The 23,860-nt window shown below is 45.7% G+C and overlaps 1 protein-coding gene and 1 long non-coding RNA gene across 3 annotated transcripts in view; one reads left to right on the top strand and one right to left on the bottom strand.

The window, feature by feature from the left end:
• Window positions 1-23,860, top strand: part of FBXW2 (F-box and WD repeat domain containing 2) — a 60,211-nt gene that overhangs the window by 29,422 nt on the left and 6,929 nt on the right. The window contains exons 8-9 of one of the 2 annotated variants that reach the window (XM_086683860.1): window positions 14,067-14,205; window positions 16,151-16,986. The exons of the other annotated variant lie outside the window; for it this stretch is intronic. Coding sequence (XP_086539986.1) covers window positions 14,067-14,205; window positions 16,151-16,162 — 151 coding nt within the window. The 3' untranslated portion in view covers window positions 16,163-16,986. Of the gene's footprint in view, window positions 1-14,066; window positions 14,206-16,150; window positions 16,987-23,860 lie in introns of those variants that run through there. 2 annotated transcript variants of the gene reach the window in all.
• On the bottom strand, window positions 447-22,469 carry LOC147575024 (uncharacterized). Its single transcript, XR_015242986.1, has 2 exons — window positions 21,146-22,469; window positions 447-3,767 (listed from the first exon to the last, which is right to left on the bottom strand). It is a non-coding gene; the product is annotated as an uncharacterized LOC147575024 (long non-coding RNA).

The following is a 23,860-nucleotide window of genomic DNA, read 5'->3' as shown; positions in this document are numbered from 1 at the left end:
ACATAAATGGCTGAAAGGTGTTAGGGTTGTGCTGAATCACGGAAAGCGTATTTGATGGGGCAGTCACTCAGCTCTCAGTGGTGGTGGGTCTTCACGATTTTTTTAAGAGGGAGTAGAAATCCAGATTTTCATTTGAAACCTCCTGATTTTTGAAATGTTGACAACTAATTGTAGATAGTGTAAAATACAATGAGCTAAACCAAGCATGTCTGTGGGCTACCAGTTTGCATCCTCTACCCTGTCATTCCTGTAAAGTTAGGTAATTCTGTGATCCGCAACGGGAGTGTTTTGACATCATCGTCACAACATTAGGGACAAAGTAGAGGGAGCGAGCTGTAGGACAATTCAGCTGTTTCCCATTGTGTTACAGGAAAGTGAGGGGGCGCGTTTCATCCGCGGGCCAACAGGAAAGTAGTTTGAAGGTGAACATACGAACTGGAACCCCATTTGCAGCCTCCACCTGGGACTGTGTTATTTGTTCTTGCTGACGCGAATATGAAAGCCTGTCCGTTTTACAGGTGGGAGAAAGGCTCCCGGCAGAGCTGAGAATGATGCCAGCCCTGGTGGGGACCCAGCCCTCCCACATTCCGCAGTAGCACAGAGCCCGACGGTGACCTCTGAAGGCCTTTGTAAAGTTAATATTCTAGAGAATTCGTGTTTGGCTTCAAGGACAGGTTTAGTTAATATTCTTGTTGAGACTGTAAGGGGATGAGGTAAAAGAGTAATGTGTTCTCCATCCCCAAAGGCCATGGGTTCTGTGCGTGGGCTCCGCTCTGTCTTCCAAGAACCGGAACCAGAATTGCGGCCGGAACCGATTTCACAGGAGCCTCAGGAGACTTTGGGCGGTGATGAGAGCAAATGACTTTTTCCTCTTCCTCCAACCTGAACAAATAACTGAGATTGCGGATCTGATGGCCATCCCTACGCCCACCTCACTCCCAGATACATCCAGCAGGAATTATAGTCATTTGTGGGAATTTTTTTTTTTTTTTTTAATGACCGACCTGGCACTTTTACGGCACGTCCCATTTCAATTTTCAGCAGACACCGAAGTTCCCATCGGGTAGCGTGGCGCAGCTGGTTGGGACAGCAGTACTTGAGGCAGTGGTTGGAGTCCTCACTTAGATTCCTCCTCACCAAAGGCCTTCGGTCCACCTGAGCGGGTTATTTCAGTGCTTTATAGATGCCGGATTTAGCCATACAATGGCCGGCTTTTGTGAAAATGAAGAGCTAACGCGTCCTTTGAAAGAATAAAGCAAACTGGAGCATCAGAGGGTGGGGAGGAGGTAGCTAAAGCTGTAGTTTGTTAGTCCCCTTTCATGGCCTTACAAGGTTGTCTTCCCCGCGCCCTGACTTGCGCTCCCTTAGCTCGGAGGGGAGGCAGCTGCCTTTTCCTCTCTTGTGAACATGCTCATTTCTGAAAAATTCGCAAGTCCTGAGCACATAGACTCCATCCTTTCTTGATGAGCGTTGGATTTCTTGAGTGAAGACGTGTGGTGGGAGGGAGGGGCTCCTCACCTCTCAGCTCCATAAGGGCGGGGCTGGGGGTCCAGGAGAGCTGAGGGAGGGGGAAGTTCTAACATTCCAAAGCAAAGTCATTTCCTCCAGCCCCGTTGTTTGAAGTAAGAAGTCAAATTCGGCAAAACTGGTACCAGGCTGACCCTCAGACCTGTCAGAGGAATAGGAAGGAAGCCTTCTTTTCAGGGGTGGGGCTAGACTTTGAAAAGTTCCACGGGAAGGTGCACACGTTTGGATAGCTTTTTATAAGTGGAAGGTAGGGAATAAATACTGTTACTAAATTTTAGATCGCGCCTCATTTTTCACAGTTAAAAAAGACCCTTGTGGCCATTGCAGACACTCGGCGAAGTGTGGATGAGGGTGATGTAATCATTCCAGTGTTTGCGCTCGGGAGAGTGGTCACTGCTCTGCATTTGTAAAACCCCTTCAGGAGAAAAGAAATATTTTTGTAAACGGTATCATTTTAGACGAGAAGTGGCTTGTTCGGTTCGGCATTTCGACCTAACAGAAATGGCGAAGGATGGAGGTGCAGCCGGGTTTTCCGCCGCTGCTCTGGCCAAACGCGGCCAGCTCCTTGAAGCGGGGACAGTGCACCCTGGCTTCTTGGGGGCCTGGAGGTGAAGCTTCCACCGCCACTCGCTCTACCAGTCTCGGGGCCTCCGCTTGGCCTCTGGCAGGCTGGGGCGACCTGCAGGTGCCCTCCTCAGTCAGGAAGCGCGCAGAATCAGATCACTGCTCTAGGACGCCGTCTGGGGCGGGCCACACGGTCCCCTTTGCCTTTAGGGACACGGGATTTGTCAGGGCAGGAGGGAAGCTCTTGAGGTCTGTCCCCGTGCCACAGCCTTCCTACCTGGTTATGCCGGTGCTGGCCACGATATTTGCAAGACACCCCAGAGGATTACGCGACCCCCAGACAGAGTGTGATGGCAAGAGCAGGTTAGCGTCTTGGGCAGAAATGCCCACTAGGCGTCTTCGGCAGCGTGGGAGCAGAGGGTCCCTTTGTGCCTACTCTAGGAAAGTGTTCCCCAGAATAAATCCTCCGGTGGAGTCCTGGGTAGTCTTTGTACCACTCCCTTATCAGGCTGAATGATCGTGCTCCGTTCAAACGGGTGTTGGCTGTCGGGTTGTTTCAGGGTGTCTCCGGTCTTCCTACGACAGGGGACTTCGGTCGCTTCCAGTTAGTATTACGGTCCCGACGAGTCGTAACCCCGTGCTGTCGTCGCCGCCTAGAGAACCCAGCTACGTCTGCGCTTCATGAATGTGCTCAGAGAAAAATGTTTTTGCATATTTCAACCTGGAAAACTATTAACGCAGATGACAAAAGCTCACAATTACCCTGTGTCCCTCTACTCACATTGTGAACAGACGCATTTCGACTAATTTAGACTTCGTACTCTCGACGAGAGCGCTCAGGTTGAAAAAGGCTGGTCTCACCAATCCGACGTCTGTGGCAACGTGGTCAAAATGTATCTTCTCATGTTTCACTAATTTGATGTCTATTGTGATCTAGGGGGAAGGAGGTGAAGTTTGCATCTGAAGTGTCTGTGGGGTGAGAGGAGAAAGGGACTGCGTGAGCAGATAGCGGAGAGAATGTGGGACAAGATGTCTTTATAAGATGAGAAGTTACTTTCACGCATCGTATGGAAGCATTCTACTGTGAGTGATTGTGCTAACTATAAATCATTGATGTCTGTACATTAAGGCAGGTTCTCTCAATTAGGCAACATTTGGTTAGTCAAGTCCAAGTTACTGTTTGTACTTGAAAGTAATAAAGCTGCGTTTCCTTAAAAATACATTCTGTAGTTTGAAGACTGTTTTCTTGCCTTCTTTCCCCAGTGAATTCAGGTGGGACTTTGCGAGAGTTGATTGCGTTTTAGAATGTGTTTTTTAGAAATGGAACTGGCCGTCGTGTGGATCTAAAGCGACTCTGTTCCTTTGCTGTTTCTGCACGTTCTAGAACGTAAGCCCAATGATATAACAATTTCTGAATGAGATCCAAGAGGGAAACAATACGTTGAAAAGTCAAATGCAAGGAAAGAATTTTGGCGACCTCCGTGAGTAGATACAGATGGGGGGAAGTACCGTGAATGCAGGTTGCAGAGCTTGGGATTCTCTTCCTTCCTCCACTATTCAGCCCATCTCCTAGTTGGGTCATTCTTCTTCATTTCAGTTTGTAAGGCCCCTTGTTGTTCACCAAACATCATCCTGTACCTTTGATCCCCAACGGCACCATCAGAGGGCAGGCTGTCCTGTTACACAGAGAAAATTGAGGCCTGAAAAGTGGCTAATTGCTTGGAGGAGTAGTGAGCGGTGATGAGGGGGTTGGGGCCCAGAGTTTTAGCCTCCACAGACCCAGACCCTAGACTTTCCCCACCTTTCGTTGTTTCCCTTCCCATTCTCTCCCTACTTCAAGTCTCTTGGATCCAAACCTGGACTGTTCCCTTCCCCCTTCATCACTTGCGTGTGCCTTTCCGCCCGTTCACACTCTGGAATACTTCCGGGGAGTCTCGCCAACCGCTCCTTCAAGCACATGGCTCCTCTGTTCAAACCACCTCAGTGAGTCACTATTACCAACAGGGGTGGGGGGTAGGGGGTGGGGGGAAGAGGGGTCTAGTCTAGATGTATTAACCCACCCATAATTGAGTCTCAACTCATCTCTTCAGTTTTATATTTCTTTTCCTGGCTTTGCACTTTGGGTCTTCTCCCAGCCTCGTGGAAAAGCCCCCATTGTTCCTTTCTCCCAGCCCTAGGGGCAGCCTTTAGGATCCCACTGACCTTCCAAGATCTTTAAAGCCTCAGTTAACCAGCATCCCTCAACTCAGGCTGACTCAACATTTTTGCCTAGGGTAGTTAGTTGTGCAATCTGCTGGCAGTTCATCACATTGTACCTTTTGCAACTGGCAAACCGCTGACTTTCACCCTTGATCCATGACTTTTTCCAAATCCAGGTGAATGCCTTATCTGCCCAGCAACAGTGTAAGGTTGTTATTATCTGATGCTCAGTAAGTTCTTGGGAAGATATTTTAATAAGTTCCACGGATCATCCTAGGGGATATGTTAACTGGTAGAAAAATAACTTTTGAGAGGATAAAAACATTGAAGCAAAATGAAAGACCAATGACACAGCTCTTCCTCTTAGACTTTCCTGTTCTGCTGTGTCCTATGAACAGCTACATTGTTCTGAGAACATTTGGGCAGAATGTTTGGTGATCATTGCGTGATTAGACACAGGCAGTCCTTTCCAGTGAGATGTTCCTGTCCTTTGCACTTGAACCACATGTTCTCAATTTGTGGTAAAGATAATCCAACAATAATACAAATTTATAGAGAAAATTGCCCAGAGCTCCTATATCATAACAATTTGTAATATTCTCTCCTAATCCTTATGCACATAAGTATGAACTTACATGATTGCAAATCATTTTTTATTGTGCTGTCAGAAATGTGCTTGAAGTCTTTTCAATTACCAGAATCCTTTGTAATACTTTTATTACCATAGTTTGCAAAATGATTCTTGTTTTGATGAATAATTAGGTAGCTTCCAGTTTTGCTTTTCAGATAATGCTACAGAGAACTTCTTTGTGCATATTTTTTTTAGAACAAGTTCCCAGTATAAGACTCATCGGTAAAAGCAAAGGAGAACTCTTTCTTAACATTTTTTTGGTCACAAACATGGAAGGGCACATACACCTTCCATATAGTATATAGTTACAAAGTGAACACCTGTTTAAGGACTGTCAAAGTCAAGAAAGGTCATTCCTGGCTCCCCAGAAACCCTCTGTGTCCGGGAAGGAACACTTCATGGCTTTTGCATCATATTTATCACATGGCTTTCCAAGTGGGTTAAAAGGATTTATGGTGTCACCTTGCTGGATTAAATACATGTTTCGCCACAACATCATCAGTTTTGAGTGGTTATTATTTTTTTTTATTAATAACATACGTTTGTTATTACATATCCATCAGTATGGTGCTCAATACCACTTGAAACGCATATTATCCTAGAGATGAATCCATTTTCCAGTGCTTTTTATTTGAAACACATTACCACAAAGCCATTATAAATTACTGAGGAGGTATTCAGTTAAAAAAATAAACAATAAAATCATACTGCCCATATGACTCAACTCTTGTTATTGGACAAGAGTTTAACAGTATTTAAACTGGTAATTCCTGTGTTAAGTGGAAAACATGACAGATGTATTGCCATAATTTTCTTATATTGATGTAGCCTACATAGCTTGCAGAATTTTATAAAGTCGTTCATTATTGTGGCAGGTAGTTTAAGGCACAGATGCTTTCAGTGACTATTTTAAATATGTTTGCCAATTTAGTAAATATAAAGAGGGCATCTCAAGCTTGCTTTAATTGACATTTCTTGTCTTTATGTGAAGACAGAAAACAGATTTTTTTAAATTTTTTTAATTTAAAAAATTTTTAATTTAATTTAATTTTTTTCAATATATGAAGTTTATTGTCAAATTGGTTTCCATGGCAGATTTTTTAATGTATGATTATTTGTATTTCATTTGAATTCTGTCTGCATCTTTTATCCGTTTGCTTTTATTAACATTTTCAAGTACTTGAGAAACATTGTTTGAGATGAATTAAGGCCACAAATAAAATTTCAGCAATCTAGGCATCACTGATTTAGAAATAATAATTAAGCCCAAGGCATGTGTTGAAAGCAAACCTATCAACAGTCACTATTTACATCCCAGTAATTAATGTGATATGTCACGAATATGCCTGGTCTCTCTCTTTTTTTTTAAATACATTTTTTGATTTTTTAATGTTTATTTTTGAGAGAGAGAAAGTGTGAATGGGAGAGGGGCAGAGAGAGAGGGAGACACAGAATCCGAAGCAGGCTCCAGGCTCTGAGCTGTCAGCACAGAGCCGGATGTGGGGCTTGAACCCATAAACTGGGAGATCATGACCTGAGCTGAAGTCAGACACTTAATCGACTGAGCCACCCAGGCGCCCTCTTTTTTTTTTTTTAATTTTAACTTGTTTTATTTTTTATTTTTTTAAATTTACATCCAAATTAGTTAGCATATAGTGCAAGAATGATTTCAGGAGTAGATTCCTTAGTGCCCCTTACCCGTTTAGCCCATGCCTCCTCCCACAACCCCTCCAGCAACCCTCACTTTGTTCTCCACATTTGTGAGTCTCTTCTGTTTTGTCCCCCTCCCTGTTTTTATATTATTTTTGTTTCCCTTCCCTTATGCTCATGTTTTGTTTCTTAAAGTCCTCATATGAGTGAAGTCATATGATATTTGTATTTCTCTGAGTGACTAATTTTACTTCGCATAATACCCTCTGGTTCCATCCACGTAGTTGCAAATGTGCCTGGTCTAGTAAGACCCGGAAATGCAGAAGAGAGCTCACCAACAATACTGGATATGTAGTGGAACCCTATTTTCAATGTAATATTTTCCTAATGCAGATATACCACAGGTGATCAGTAGTATTTAAAGGAAAATATGGGCAATCATGAATCAAGTTTTTCTCCCCAAATGAACTATGCTCGAAATTTAAAATGAATAATTAGGGGCGCCTGGGTGGCGCAGTCGGTTAAACGTCCGACTTCAGCCAGGTCACGATCTCGCGGTCCGTGAGTTCGAGCCCCGCGTCAGGCTCTGGGCTGATGGCTTGGAGCCTGGAGCCTGTTTCCGATTCTGTGTCTCCCTCTCTCTCTGCCCCTCCCCCGTTCATGCTCTGTCTCTCTCTGTCCCAAAAAATAAAAAATAAAAAATAAAAAACGTTGAGAAAAAAAAATTAAAAAAAAAATAAATAAATAAAATGAATAATTAATCCAGAAGGCAACCAAGTGCAGATACCAAGAACATAGTCATCCTAGTGTTTTATTTTTACTCCTGCAGAGTCAGAGAGGGGTGACAGGTGTACTTTTGTATCTCAAGCATCGGTGGGTTCAGAGATTTTTAATCTGAGAGTTTTAGGAGAGCAGACATTCCTGAGTTTGGTGGTTCAGCAGATTTAGCCAAGTAATGCAACTCTTGAGCTAGTTGATCATTCAAGCTTTAAGGGCACAAAGCTTGAAATTTATTTGAGACAGGATCAGAAAAACAAAACCACTCGAAGGCTGCATGTCAGGAAGAAAAAATGGAGAGGTAGGAGTAATAAACCTAGTGTTACTCATTTCTCCCCCCCCCCTCCCCCGCCACTACTCCCCTGTAAGATTATGTCTGGATCACAGGAAATCTCTTTTTTTAAAGTTTCTTTATTAGAGAGAGAGGTGGGGGAGAGAGAATCCCAAGCAGGCTCCACACTGCCAGGGCAGAGCCCTGTGCATGGCTCGAACCCACAAACCATGAGATCAAGACCTGAGCTGAAATCAAGAGTCGGACACTTAACCAGCTGAGCCGCCCAGGCACTGCATGGAGAACGGGGAATCTCTTATTCTTCTCTGTGCCCATAAAACTGGTACAAAATACACTAAACATGGGGATGTGTGGGTGAATGTGCTTTGGGTTTATCTACATCGACTTCTTGTAGTTTAAAGTTCTCAAAGTGTGTTTTCTCCCAGCATTTCAGAATTACCTGGGACTGGTTAGAAATGCAAATTATTGGGCCCCACCCCAAGGCTAAAGACTCAGAAACTCAGGCTGGAGCCTAGGCAGATGATGGTGATGCCCACGAAGGTTGAGAACCACTATTATCTAACCTATTCTGCCACCTAGTGGAATGTGTGGGAATAGCATCTGGCAATGAGTGGAGTACATTAATTATATTAAGAACTATTTTGCACTTACACAGCCACCCTGAACGTGTTCTAAAACTGGAATTGCCTTCTCCTCATTTCCAGTCATTATAGGGCATGTCATTTCAAGATATCAGCAGGCAGTGTGTGTAAACTTGTCTTTGTTGTTTTAGAAGTACCTTTAAATTTGTACTGAAATTGCTTTTATCACACACTAGAATAATGCACAGCTATTACATAATGCTAGGAAGAAAAATACATGGGGAAATGCAAAAATGTGCATGGAAAAACAGGGTTAAAGTGGCATACAACATTATTCAAACTAAATGGTTTAAATACGCATAAAAACAAAATGAAATATACCAAAAGGGCAATCGTGGTTCTCTCTTGGGGATGCGATTATAGGTAAATATTTTCTATATGCTTTTTTTGAGGGGGTATTTTCTAAGTTTCTGTGATGAGTATGAATTATTTTTAAGAATAATTAAAATATTTTTTTCAGTTATGTAACACAGCTGCAAGCATCATTTAGCCCAAATTCCTTCTCACAGAAAATATGTATGAAGTCCTCATACCAGGCATTGTGCGAGGGCCTGGGGAAACAGAGGAAACGTGCGTGGCCCCTCGTCCTGGAGCTCTGGGGTCGTATGCACATAAAACCCAAGGGGTGTAATGAAGGAAGCACACAGAAGGGAGAAAGGCTCTACTTAGGGGTGATAACCAAGATTTCCCAGAGGAAGTAGCTCTCCATAAAGTTCCCAAGCTAAGGGACGCCTGGGTGGCTCAGTTGGTTGAGCGTCTGACTGTGGCTCAGGTCATGATCTCACGGTTCATGAGTTCGAGCCTCACATCGGGCTCTCTGCTGTGCAGAGCCTGCTTCAGATCCTCTGTCCCCCTCTCTCTCTTCACCTCCCCTGCTCACCCTCTGTTCCTCTCAGAAATAAATAAACAGCAACAACAAAAATTCCCAAGCTAAGGATTCTAGATCCAGATGCCCTGTAAGTTACCAGCCTTTGTTAGCAGGCTCTAGGACATGTGTGGTGGGCTGGATTGTATTACTCCTGAGGGTCTCTATAGTCAACACAGAAGCACATCAGACAGTGCTAGAATTTGGAGACAAGATCGTTAAGCAATTGAAATTCAACACAAAAAGAGCAGGCTGTTGCTGGTAGAGCCATAGTTTTTCAATCTCCAAATCTCCACATAAAAACGACACCCAAATAGCAAAACCGAAAACCCAGACAATACTTAAAAAAAAGTAGGTCACAAGGTAACCCCAGGAGCCCCCAAACACAAGCAGGTGAGGCAAACCAAAAACTTCCACAAGAGCAGCATTTGTATAGGAGGAAAAGGGAGGCGCAGGGGTTGTACGTGGTGGATGTGAGAACAGGAGAACCCAAGACAGGCACAGGTGGTCACAGAAGAGGGGCAGCCAATCTAAAAATGTCGGCTGAAGGTGGGAGACGTTTTGTCCTCTCCCAACAGTGGGTTCATGTGAGGACCTACTGGAAGAGCACCTGAAAGGGCTGGAGCAGGGCAGCCCTGATAAGCTCATGAGACTGCCTGCCTTCTTCTAGGACAAGATCCCACACTGGGGAAAACACCCAGGACTAAAATCAGAATTGAGCAAGACAGAGATGAGAGAGATTGTATTACTCTTGAGACGCTTTGTAGGCAATGTAGGAACATGTGAGACACTACCAGAATTTGAAGACAAGGAAAGAAAGAGATGGCCCAGACCCAAGAAAGGATAAGGACAGAGGCAGGAAATCCCAGAAAGCAAGCTACTTTATTTTTAAACACATACAAGCAGCAGAAGAGGGAGCTCTATGGTGAAAATCTTTCCTGAACATAGCCTTAATCCAAAAAGTCAGGGAGGATCATTTCACAATGACACCAACAATAGAAAAGTACCAGGGCCAAATTCCACACACAATTATGAACAGCAAAGGGACCAAAGGGAAGCAGAATAACACCCCTATAGACAATGGAAGCACACCAGGGAGACGTGGTTAAAAAGAGACCCAAACCATAACATATTCAAAAATGACAATATACTAAGCACCTGAAACACGACCCGAGAGAACTGCATAAATTGGAATTAGAAGAACTCAAAACTGGAATGAAGAATTCAGAAAGGAATTCGAAATTTTTTTAAGAAATGAAGGCTGAACCCCAAGTGGCATAAGGGACTAAACCCAGCAGATAATACCTTAAGAGAAACAGATGGTGAAGAAGAAAAAGACTTGCAAGTAAAAAGAAAATGAAGAATGGGAGAAACAAGACAAGAGAAAGTGACACGTATCCAAGGCACGCAAAAGAGAACAGACACACAGGTAACAGGAGTCCCTGATGAAGAAAACCAAAGCAAGGCCAACACTCCCAACTGTAATTCAAGAAAACATCCCGTTTAAACAGGTTGAAACCACATATTGAAAGTATACTCAGTACCTGAGAATATAGATATATATTCTATATATTATTTGGTTGGTGAGGGGAAGCATCTCTTTTCAACTATTCTTTTTAACGTTCATTTATTTTTGAGAGAGAGAGAACAAGAGCGCGAGTGGGGGAGGGGCAGAGCGAGAGGGAGACCCAGAATCCGAAGCAGGCTCCAGGCTCTGAGCCATCAGCACAGAGCCCGACGCGGGGCTCGAACTCACAAACCATGAGATCATGACCTGAGCTGAAGCCGGACGCTCAACCGACTGAGCCACCCAGGCGCTCCAGGCATTCAATTCTTTTATACATTTTTTTTTTTTAAATAAATGGTTGCATAATCAGTGCTTTTGAAAGCATAGACGAAAGATATTATGTGACAAATCACGGACACTGACAATGTTGACTTGAAAAGTGATTGAGGAGAACTGGGCTCTGAGTGCAAAAGTTTTAGGAGTATCTGAATGCTACTCAGCAATAAAAAGGAAACACTTTCAGCACATACAATGACATAGATGCACTTCACAACAATCACGCCTAGCTGAAGTCAGCTGTATACAAGAGAATGAAAATTATGTAATTCTATTTACACAAAATTTTCTGTATAAAACTGACCTCTGGTGGCAGAAAGCAGATCCCTGGTTGTCGGGGGATGGAGATAAGAGTAAAGGGTGGGTTGCCAGGGGCAGGAGGAACCTTCGAGGTGGGGAGGAGATCTTCATGATCTTGATTATGGCGGTGGTTTCACAGACGGATACTTAGGTCAAAATTCATCCAGGGGAGCCTGGGGGGCTCCGTCTGTTGAACGTCCGACCCTTGGTTTTGACTCAGGCCATGAGCTCATGGTCCGTGGGTTCAAGCCCTGCACTGGGATCTGCACGGACAGTGCAGAGCCTGCTTGGGATTTTCTCTCTCACTGCCCCTCCCCTGCTGTCTCTCTCTCTCTCTCTCAAAAAAAAAAAAAAAAAAAAAGAATAATAATAAATAATAATAATAAAAATAAATTTAAAAAAATTTAAAAAACCTCATCCAGTTGATTATTTCAAATGTGTGCGGTGAATTGTATGTTCATCATACATCATGAAAGTTGTAAGATCAGATTTCCTGTTCTTGCTTTATATTTTTAAACGCCTTATTCTCCTAAATGTGTTTACCGTGCATATTCTTAGCCAGTCTATTCCAGTCATTTGGCTTCAGACGGTGGGTGTTTGTCCTGGGAGACATTTGTTCCCCTTTCACTGTGGTTGTGCTTCACAGGCGGCTAATTAGTTTGGTCTGTGAGGGCACGTTCCCTTGACATATCCCTGCTCTGGGATGTTTTGGGGGAAGGGCAGAGGACCAGGTTCTAGTGTCTGCCCCTCCCACTGGGATTAAGTATGAGGAGGCGTCAAGCCCTAGGTCGCAGAACCTCAGGACCCTCCAGCATCACTCTTGATCTCTCTGGTTTAATCCCACCGTTCTAGGTGGGATGAATCCCCTGGTCGGGGATTTGTCTTTCACTCCACGGGAAGCAGCAGCAGCAGCGGGAGGAGGCGGTCTCTCTGGGGTGTAATCTCTAGCTCCATTTTATTTTTCTTCTCATTGGGGCATTTTGCTTTCCTCACAGGCTGACCCGTGTGGCCTGCCTGTGCTGCTGGTCGCTCATGGGAAAAGGCGGGCAGTGGATGTCCCAGGACAAGGCAGTGGCCAGCCTTAAAGGCCTTTCTTCCGGCCTGTCCTCTTTCTGTGCCCTCCATCGGCCTTTCCCCAGGGCTGCTGGCTGCCCCCCCCCCCCCCCCCCGGTCCCAGGTGCAAACACCAGTTCCAGGCAGACTTCTGACTCCCCAGGGGCCTCTTCTTATATATTGTTTTGCAAGCTCCTCAACCCTGTTCTCCGCCCTTGCTCAAGGGAGAGAACCCAGCGTTAGTTTGCCATCTTTTTTTTTTTTTTTGGGTGGGGGGGACAGAGAGAGACAGAGCATGAACGGGGGAGGGGCAGAGAGAGAGGGAGACACAGAATCGGAAACAGGCTCCAGGCTCTGAGCCGTCAGCCCAGAGCCCGACGCGGGGCTCGAACTCACGGACCGCGAGATCGTGACCTGCCCGAAGTCGGACGCTTAACCCACTACGCCACCCAGGCGCCCCAGTTTGCCATCTTAATACGCACCCCATAACTGATTTTGTCTGCTTTAAAACCTTTAACATTCTTTGAAGACGTGGTCTAGGTCTGAAAATCCGATTCTGAACATGGTAAGAGAACACGGAAAAAAACAGTAAGAACTCCAGAAAAGTGGGAAATAGTTTGCTGATTCCATGGCCAGAAGAGTAAAGAGCGTTTAGACAGTGTTTTGTCGAACAGCGTCTGCCCGCTTACTTACTTATTGCCTATCTTCTCCCAGATGAGGCTGGGGCTTCTCCTGTCTTGTTCAACAAGGTGCAGATCCCCAACACCTAGGATAAGATAAAATTTGGTGCAGAGGAGGCCCTCGTAAATAATTGCTAAAGAAATTGCTATTTCTATCTGTCGCTATGTGATTTTCTGCTTTGAAACTTAGTGGCCTAAAACAATGGCGATTTGTTATTTCTTACCATCCGGTGGGTGGACTGGGCCTTCTGGGCTCCCCTGGTGGCCGGTGTGGGGATGCCTCACCCACACATCTAGGCCTTAGCTGGGGCAGCTGGGCCTCTCTACATGGTTTCTCACCCAGGGCTTCTGTTCCCGATGCAGAAGCTTTCCAAAGGGCAAAGGTAGAAGCAGCGAGGCCTTGAGATCTAGGATCTGGAACCCCACAAGTCACTTCCACCATGTTCTTCTGGTTAAAGCAAGTCATGAGGCCCGCCTGGAATTCAAGGTGTGAAGAAAGAGACTCCACCCCTTGATGGGAAAGCCTGCAAAACAGTATGATCCTGCCTTTCCTTCTGCCACATTGTTCCAAAGTTTGTAAACAGAGGAAGAATAATCGGAATTGTCCACCGTTGGCCAGCTTAGTGCCTGGCACCTGGGAAGCCCTCACTGTTGGTCCAGTGAATGAAAGAATGTCATGGCTGGTTCCATTTCCTTCAAAAATGGACTGCTTCTTGGGACACATTGGCCGATATTGCCCCCGAGTGGAATTTGAGGATTGAGGCCAGGGTAATTCCTTTCTTGGAAGATTGAACTGTAAGATTCCAGCTTACAGGTTAGGACAGGGGTTTCTAAACTTTAGCATAGGTATGAAGCGTATAGAGATCTTATTAAGAACAGAAGATTCTGGGACCCCAGCGTGGCCCAGTTGGTTAAGTGTCGGACTCTCGATTTTGGCTCAGCTCCTGATCCCAGGATCGTTGGGGTCAAGTCCCACGTTGGGCTCCGTGCTGAGCGTGAAACCTGCTTAGGATTCTCTGTCTCTTTTCCTCTGCCCCTCCCCAGCTCATGCCCCCCACCGTCAAAACAACAACAACAACAACAACCAGAAGATTCTGACATCCATTTTCAAAATAAATCGGACAGTCTGACAACTGATTCAAAACAAAAACAAAAAAGCAGAAGCTTCTTGGACCCCATCCTGGTAAGTTCGGTAAGTCTGGATAGGCCCAAATTCACTGAGTCCTAGGCTTTTATGAGGGCTTTGTGATGAGTGGGTGCTGGGGGTGATGCTGCCCTGGAGGGAATAGGGCCCTAGGTTTAAGAGCAAGGAGACGTGAAGACAGTGCTGCTCCTCTCTCGGTCATCCCAGGAGATCCACTCACTCTCAGATTCTCAGTTTTCTCATCTGTAAAATGGGGTTGACAGCCATCTTAGAGGCTTGTTATGAGATTAGAAACAGTGCCTCATTGGGGCGCCTGGGTGGCTCAGTCGGTTAAGCATCCGACTTCGGCTCAGGTCACGATCTCACGGTTCGTGGGTTCGAGCCCCGCGTCAGGCTCTGTGCTGACAGCTCGGAGCCTGGAGCCTGCTTTGGATTCTGTGTCTCCCTCTCTCTCTGCCCCTCCCCTGCTCACGCTGTCTCTCTCTGTCTCTCAAAAATAAATCCATAAATGTTTAAAAAAAAATTTAGAAATAGTGCCTCGTTATGGTGCATAACATGCTCTGACTCAATGAGCAGGGTTAATACCACGGACATACAGTATATAATAGATGTTCGGCAATCATTAGCCAAATTTAAATACCATAAGACCAGAAGAGCAAGAATCATATCTTTTTTAATCACTATTGATTGCCAGATTCCGGGGCATCAAAAATATCTTACAGCAGGTGTTTAACAAGTAGTTTTTCCTTTTTATAATTTTTTTTCTTTTTCAAAATTTTTATTCAAATTCTAGTTAGTCAACATGCAGTGTCATAGTGGTTTCAGGAGTAGAACTTAGTGATTCTACTTACATATAACACCCACTGCTCATCCCAACAAGTGTCCTCCCTAATGCCCATCACCCATTTAGCCCATCCCCCTACTCAGCTCCCATCTAGCAACCCTCAGTTTGTTCTCTGTATTTAAGAGTCTCTTATGGTTTGTTTCCCTCCCTCTCTCTGTTTTTTCCCCTTCCCGTATGTTCATCTGTTTTGTTTCTTACATTCCACATCTGAGTGAAATCAACAAATAGCTTTTCAATGAATGAATGAAGTTCTCATATCCTATCTCTACCAGTGCGAATGTGTTCACTGGTTGTCCCAGGGGTGTGTGTGTGTGTGTGTGTGTGCGTGCACATGCATGTGTATGCGTGTGTGTAGTTATTTTATGTCATTTAAGGACTTCCAGACATGGTTTGCTTTGTGTACACGTCAATACTGACTAAGCTGCCAGGGGTCAAGTTGTTTTCAGAAGCGGTTTTTTGATTGTGGCACCATGAAAAGAATACAAGCCTTGAAGGAGAGCTTGGTTCAAATCCCAGATATGACCAGTCCTACTTTGGTCAAATCACACACCCTCTCTGAGTTTCAGTTTCCCCATTTGGGACATGAGGAAGTTGTTGCCAAGGACAGTTCTGTTGTGATGTGTTAGTTTTCTGTACATCTAATTTTGTTTGAGTTTATTTATTTTGAGAGAGGGAGAGAGAGTGGGGGGGGCGGGGTAGAGAAAGAGGGAGAAAGAGAACCCAGGTAGGCTCCGTGCTGTCAGCACAGAGCCCGATGCAGGGCTTGAACCCACTAACCGTGAGATCATGACCTGGGCTGAAACCAAGAGTTGGTTGGACGCTTAACCAACTGAGCCACCCAGGCGCCCCTAGGATTCTGTACATCTAATTGTGGGAACCAGCATATGCAGGTGATGTCATTTTGTATTTTGTTGTTGGTTTTCATTGCCGATCATCATTAGCAACTCACTTGTTGCTATATTGCCTTCATAATTATCATTTTTACTGACTATACATTATTTTGTTGAATAACAGAATTTATCTAAACATCTCCTCTATGTGGGCTCTTTAAGTAGTTCCAATTTTATGCTACTGTGAAAATTGCCGCAATTCACATCTTTGTCAACATAACTTTTTGCTTCGGTTGGATAATTTCCTCAGGAAGCGAGGTAATTTTGACCGCCTCTTATGGAAGACTAGAACGAGGTTGTGGCAACATTTTCTGCATTAGCATTTTGCATCGGCCAAAAATGGGAAAGATCAGAACTCACCTTCAGGAGGAAGTGCTTAAACTGTGAGCCAACTGTTCAATAAGAGGCTGTGCAACCATTACAAAGAACAAGGATTATTCACTGTCGCCAAAAAGTAGAAACCATCTAAAATGTCCTTCGACGAGCGAATAAGCAAAATGTGGTAGATTATGCTACAAGGGATACGATTCGGCCATAAAAGCAATGAAGTTCTGAGACACGCTATCACATGGATGAACCTTGGAAACATTATGCCGAGTGAAGGAAGTCAGACACAGGGGGCCTCGTAGAATATGATTCCGTTTATAGGAAATGTCTAGAATAGGTAAATCCATGGAGACAGAAAAAAAGATAAGTAGTTACCAGGGGTTGGGGAGGGAATGGGGAATGATTGCTAACAGGTATGAGGTTTCTTTGGGGGATGATGAAATTATTCTGGAATAGGTAGCAGTGATGGGTACACAACCTTGTGAATATACAAAACCCACTGAATTGTGCACTTTAAAAGAATGAACTTGGGGTGCCTGGGTGGCTCAATCAGTTAAGCATCTGACTTTGGCTCAGATCACGATCTCACGGCTCAGGAGTCTGAGCCCCGTGTCGGGCTCTGTGCTGGCAGCTCAGAGCCTGGAGCCTGCTTCAGATTCTTTGTCTCCCTCTCTTTCTGCCCTTCCCCCGCTCATGCTCTGCCACCCTGTCTCTCTCAAAAATAAATAAACACTAAACAAAATAAAAGAGTGAACTTTATGGTATGTGAGTTATATCTCAATAGAAAAAAGAATGAGGAAGATCTGTACTGATGTGATCTATTATTCATTGAAAACAGCAAAGTGCAGAGCAACATCTAAAGCATAGCATTTGTTTTCTTTGTGTGTGTGTGTGTGTGTGTGTGTTCATTTTTGAGAGAGACAGAGAGACAGAGACAGAGTGTGAGCAGGAGAGGGACAGAGAGAGAGAGGGAGACACAGAATCTGAAGCAGGCTCCAGGCTCTGCACTGTCAGCACAGATCCCGATGCGGGGCTTGAACCCACAACCGTGAGATCGTGACCTGAGCCGCAGTGGGACGCTTAACCAACTAAGCCACCCAGGTGCCCCGGTGGAAGTCTTGTTTTCTATCTTTGGTGTCTGAGATTGTGAGGCTTCCCCAGGAAGTGTCAGTCCTGCCCTCTCTGCCATGAGCTCAGGCATGAGAACAGCCTCTTTCTCTGGGCCATAGAGCACACCCATTGTGTGCTAGGAGCTGAGACAGTGTACAATAACCTCTATGTGATACATAATTATTCCCATTATTCCAGATAACAGACCTGAGCAGCAAGAGAGACAAAAGACTTTACAAGGTTATGCAGCAAGGGATGTGGCTCCAGCAGGAACCAAACCCACGTCTATATAACTCCAGAGGAGGTGAATCAGAGGCTTGGGTGCTGGGAGCCGGTTTATTTGTTCCCTGTGGACTGGCCAGCCAGGGGTGTGGAGGCTGCTTCGCTTCAGAGAACATAGCTTACAAGAATGCTGGTTTCTGTATTTACCCAGAGAGGTCATTTATTCTCCTTTATTTGAGGGCTGTGGGAAAGGGATTGCAGAGGCTTATCTTGCCCCAGGCTGGTCCATTATTGCTTGATGGGAATGGTTCAGGAGTTCCCAACTGGTCCACTCAGGCTGCGGAAACATTCCATGCTCCTTCACAAAGCTGCCCGTGCTGTTCTTTCTAACTAGAAAACCCGTCCTGTCCATTAGCCACTCAACAAACTCCTACTTACCTGTCAAAACCCAGCTCGTATGTCCCTTCTGTTTTCTTCTTATCAACAACATTTATAGATGCCCTTACTAGCATCTTTATAATAATACCAGTAATATTCATAGTAGTTCTCATTTAGAGAGCCCCACTATGTGCTGGGCAGTTTTAACTATCGACATGGGTGTTCCCTTTAATTCTTATGGGAATTATGCAATGGGACTATACTTATTTACCTCTCTTTCAGATGAAGAAACAACCCAGCAAGGTTAGGAAATTTGCCCAGAATCACACAACCAGGATGTGAAGAAACAGATCTTTCCAGCTCCAAAGTTCATACCTTCCCCTAACCCCACATCCTCTTCCCTACCCTGGTCACCTTGAATTGCAAATGCTGTTGGTTCCTGTTTTCGCCATTGCCCTGGGAGGCCTAGAAGGCAAGTGGTGACTCTGATTTCAGGACTGTGACCCATTATGGGGTCTGCTCCCTAGTGGCTGATCCTGACAGTGGCAGGGACCCAGCCTGGAAAGTAAACGCAGTCTGTCTGTCTTATCCCTGCAGTGGAACGGCCTTGCTATCTCTCCTGGAAAGGCGATAAAGGGGCAGGTCTTGCCTCCTTGAGGACTTGCAGATGTTTCCTGAAGCTGTGAGAGCCATTTCTGTTTCTTGCCAGTCCACATGAGCTTCTAGAAAAACCGACTTCATGGGTCTGTTAGTGTGAATGTTAACAATTCTAGCAGCCCTCGGGACATCGCGCTGAAATATTAAGGCCAGCAGGGATCCATCGAGGACAGAGGCCCCATCCCCAGCTTGCTGGAGCTTTGCTAAAGCCCCAAAGAGGCTTCATTGTGGAGACAGCAGGACCTGGGGGTTGGGACCTCCAGCTTCACAGTTAGTCTGGCTCTGAAAACCATCTCCACCGCTTACTAAATCGGTGGCCTTGGAGCACGTTTCTTAACCTTTCTAAACCTCAATTACTTCGTCTTTACCAGGAAGTAATTGCCTCCTTTTTAAAGTTACGGATAAAAAGAGCTAATGCATACAAAATGCTTCCCGCCAAGCCTGATACAGTGCCTTCGCACCAAGGCGGGGATGCTAATGATGGTAATAACAATAAAAAGAATTGTTATTACGGAAAAATCCATAATAGACTTTTGTTGTTTGCAGCTAAGAATCCTGTCTGATCTAGTTAATGTTATTAGTAGGGGAGCAGAGCAGTTTTCTAGAAGGACAGGCCACTGGAGCCAGATGGGTGGTTTCCCCTGGTCTAGGACAAGAGGTGACGGAGAAAATGACGTTCCCATCCATTGGGCTGAGCGTGTGTGGTTCTTCCTGGATCCCACCTCCTGGAGTAACCTGAGAAGGGAGAGGCCCAGTCAAGACTCGATCCCCATTCCTGTGATTCCCAGGCAGCCATCTTTTTTCTGTCCCAACCACCTACCTCGGGATTGAGCAATTAGCAGCTATTAGAATCATGGGCTATGTTTTGAAGAATATGAATAATAATATTTCAAAGTTAGCAATCCATTTTCACAAGGATGATTTTATTTGCATATCCAAGCATACGAATGCCCACAGAAAAGATGTGCTTTATTTAAATTGTGTTTAAGGTTTCCTCAAGCGCTTCCTGTTTTCAGGTACAGGCCTCCAGGGAAGGAATGGATAGGCCTGTGCAGTTTTGATTTCTAACATTTTCAGTGGACAGCTTTTCCATGTCTTGGTGAGATTTATATTTGTCGCTGGTAAACTTGTCATAATATTCCTTCAACTGGATGGGCCAGAGTTTGCCCTTCTGGCTGCCATTTGGAGCTGGGGTAGTTCCAACCTTCCGCTATTATATATAATACTATCAACCTTTATTAAGACAAGCTTTTAAAAACAATCTTTGGGAAGTATTTCCTTAGGACAAATTCCTAGAAGCAGACTGAGGGACCAAAGGGCGGGAATAGGTTTCCTTGGCCTTGTTTACTGAAGGTTAGATCATTCCTGAGAGAAGATAACACCAAACCCTAGAGATTGCCCATGTGTTCTCTCCTGGTCTGAAACGGGAAAGAAATACAGAAGCAGTGCCAACAAGATGACAAGACAATTTGCTGAGCCATGCAGAATTTTCTGGAAGGTGCTGGGCTTTTCCATGAGAATATCCTCAACTGCTATGCCACTCCTCTGACTGCTGATTCGGGGCCATCCCCACGCTTCCTCAACTACCTCCACAGGAAATGTACACTGGCCGGTAGTGAAGAGCCAGGGGCTCTGCAAATCTCCTGTGAATTCCCAAGGGTCAAATGCCCGTGGTGGATGGAATACATGTTTTACATAAACAAGGCAACGGAGCCTGGTGATGTGAGCACTGGCGGGACCCTGGCGCTAGAAGAGCCGGCTGCAGACAGGGCCCTGCCGTACACGCTCCCTCCCACACCCACCTGGATGGCAGATTACTGAAATGACACAAGTTTTCATATATCCCTCTGACTCAGGGCTTTGACTTTCTTTTTTTTTTTTTTTAATTTTTTTTTAAATGTTTTTATTTATTTTTGCGACAGAGAGAGACAGAGCATGAGCAGGGGAGGGGCAGAGAGAGGGGGAGACACAGAATCGGAAGCAGGCTCCAGGCTCTGAGCTGTCAGCACAGAGCCAGATGCGGGGCTCGAACCCACAGACTGTGAGATCATGACCTGAGCTGAAGTCGGACGCTCAACCGACTGAGCCACCCAGGAGCCCAGGACTTTGACTTTCGATGAAATACAGGACTCCTGGGAGAAGGTGCAGTGCCATTTACACTTGGCAGTGAACTCTTCTGTCATCGCTGACTCTGAGAACAGGTCAGGCTGGAGAAGAATCCTCGAGAAGACTCTGAAAGCCAGGGAAGGAGCGCTCAGAGTCTCGCCTTTCACAAAAACTTTTAAAACGGGGTTCTTGGGACGCCTGGGTGGCTCAGTGGGTTAAATGTCTGACCTCGGCTCAGGTCATGATCTCTCGGTTTGTGGGTTTGAGCCCGGCATAGGGCTCTGTACTGACAGCTCAGAGCCTGGAGCCTGCTTGGGATTCTGTGTCTCCCTCTTTCTCTGCCCCTCCCCTGCTTGCACCTGCTCGCTTTCTCTCTCTCTCTCAAAAATAAATAAATAAAACATTGAAAAAAAAGTTAACACAGGGTTCTTTAGTTGCCTCTTACCTGTGCAGCTCCCCCGGGAGTGCAAGTTCCCTGGGGGAGCGGCGGACAAGCCTTCCTGAGGTTGTCTGGCGTAGGCAGGGACCCCGGATGAATGTCTCCCGTTGAATGTGAGAACTCAGTAGCAGGTTCCAGGGAGCTGCCCCAGTGACCCCATCCCAGCCACGTGCCTGTGAGCACCTGGCCCTCGCAGTTATCATCACAACGATGCTATGATTTCTGCTTTGTTGTGGCTCTGCTCCTTGGGAAGTGGAATCATGCCGTGACCTATTCTTCAGCCAAACACAGTGCAGTAGCTTCAAGTGCAGACCACACAGCCTCCTCTCAGATCTTATCTCCTTCCCTCTTCCCCTCACTGACTATGCTCTAACCCTGCTGGCTTTTCTCTTCCTCAAACGGCAAGCTTGTTCCTGTCCCAGAGATGGCTTTGCATGGGCCATTCTCCCTCCTTGGATCTTCCCACGCTTGCCTTCTCGTCCTCATTCGGGCCTCAGCTCGATGGGCACCTTTTCCAAGAGGTCAGGCTGCCCCTGGGTCACTTTCTATCCCACTACTAGTGTGTTTTCTCCTTAGCAATGCCATTTCCTAAAATCACCTGATGCGCCGATCGCTGACCCCCTAACCAGAAAACAAGCTCCGAGAAGGCTGTTGTGCTCTCTGCTCGGGGCAGAGAACCGTGTGCGCACCCGTGAGGGTATCCGTGTAAGAATCTCCAACAGAGCTTCCCTTGCTTTTCCTCATTCAGTCCCATTCAGTTTCTTTGTAAAAAAATTTTTTTGATGTTTTTCGTTATTTTTAAGAGAGAGAAAAAGAGCGCGAGTGGGGAAGGGGCAGAGAGACAGGGAGGCACAGAATCCGAAGCAGGCTCCAAGCTGTCAGCACAGAGCCCGCCGCGGGGCTTGAACTCACCAACCGTGAAATCATGACTTGAGCCGAAGCCGGATGCTCAACCGACTGAGCCACCCAGGCGCCCCTGAGAGCTGTTACTTCTAAGCCACCGGTCTTCAGGAGGGAGAAGGTGACAGGCTGAGTTAAGACGCTGATGGTGTGCCGGGGTTAAAGGTCGGCGACCCACAGCACCAGCACACTGCTCACTGCTCACGTCCATCCCACCTGCTGCTTGCTCTGCACCGAAGGCTGATCATCTGAATCAGGAATGCAGCATCTAGAAGAAACAGGAGTCTCAGACCCGGTTCTGCTGTCAGGTTACTACTGTGTGAGCTCGACTGGGTCCTTTTCTTCTCTGAGCCTTGGTGTTTCTTTCTGGAAAAAGTGAGAATGTTTGGATTCGACCTAGATGCTTCTAAGGCCCTCTCTCCTAACCCTAACATTTGCTCTCCTAACCCTGGGACTTTGCCACTGAGCCTCAGATGTGAAAAACAGGCTCACCCAGGCTCCGACTCTTCAGCAGTTCACGTTTTTTAGTTGACAGCCTGGCAAGGAGCCAAGACCCCTGACCTCCAGCATCAGCTGCTCAAACCTTCGCAGAGTGTCTGTGTTTATTCACAGCTCTGGCTGGGCAGATGCCATCAGTATGTGCTCTGTCAGTGGGCAGGGCCTGAGGTGTCCATCATGAGAGAGATGAGCTGAAGCTAGTCCAAAGTCACCCTGGAGGCTGCCAGCCCCCGCCCCACCCCCACACCCCGCCTGTCACGCCACTGACTGGTCTGCTCATCCAGAGGGCAGGAGAGGGACTTTGTGCTCTGTCTTTGGTAGCGCCTTTGGTAGCTTTTATGCCATGACCGCCCTGGCTGTGGCAGCCCCGGGCAGCCCTCCCTGCGATCCTAAAACAGGATTGGGAGATGAGTATTCTGCAAAGGAGCATTTTCGTGATGCCCTATGCTAATTGCATGATGTTCTATAGTTTCGTTCTGCTTTCCTGAAACACATCTGAATTAATCGTCAGTACAACCCCCCTAGGAAGGACAGGGAAGCCTAACTCTGAGTTCCTGTCCTGAGCCAGCTCTTTCTTTTACCCCATGGGGGGTTCCTGAAGGAATGAGAGGCTCAGAAAGCCCAAAAGCTGAGTAAGCATTTCCCTAGCAATCTTCTCTGAGCTAACTGCAGGTTGGGATCTAGGGATTAAAAATGAATCATTAACTTCTTAATGCTCTATGCAACATACTTATCTATACAACCACAAACATACTTATCTACACGTAGATTCCCAGAGGAGTAGGGTTTTCATGAGGCATAAATCTTTTAGATCATCACCAAAGGGACTGATACACTGGCTTAGGGGAATATATTTTTCATGTTTAAAAAATAAACAAATACTAAAATTAAAAAAACGAATCAGACACAGTCCCTTCTCCCAAGGAGTTTAGAGAGACCCTTTTTCTCCTCCGAGCCCCAGTTCTACAAAATGGGGCGAATGATCCCTGCCCAAGGTTGCTAGATTTAGTAAATGAACGGATACCTCGTTAAATGTGAATTTCTGATAAATAGTGAATAACATTTTAGCCTGAGTACATCCCATGCAATATTTGGGACATACTTAACCTACAAAATTATTCATCGTTTATCTGAAATTCAAACGTAACTGGCATCTTGTACTTTATCTGGCAAGCCTACCCCGTGCAAACCAGTTCAGGAATTATTTGAGGTACAAAAGGAATAATATGTGAATTAATAATGCATGAAAGTGCTTTACAGTTTGCAAAGTTCTGTGTCAGCAAGAAGGGTTCGGATTGCATGACTTGGATGGAAAAGGGTCTC

This window comes from Puma concolor, chromosome D4, assembly GCF_028749965.1.
Source record: "Puma concolor isolate L17-30 chromosome D4, mPumCon1.1.hap2, whole genome shotgun sequence".
Classification (NCBI taxonomy): domain Eukaryota; kingdom Metazoa; phylum Chordata; class Mammalia; order Carnivora; family Felidae; genus Puma; species Puma concolor.
Note: the sequence above shows the minus strand (reverse complement) of the source record. Positions and strands in the feature narration are given on the sequence as shown.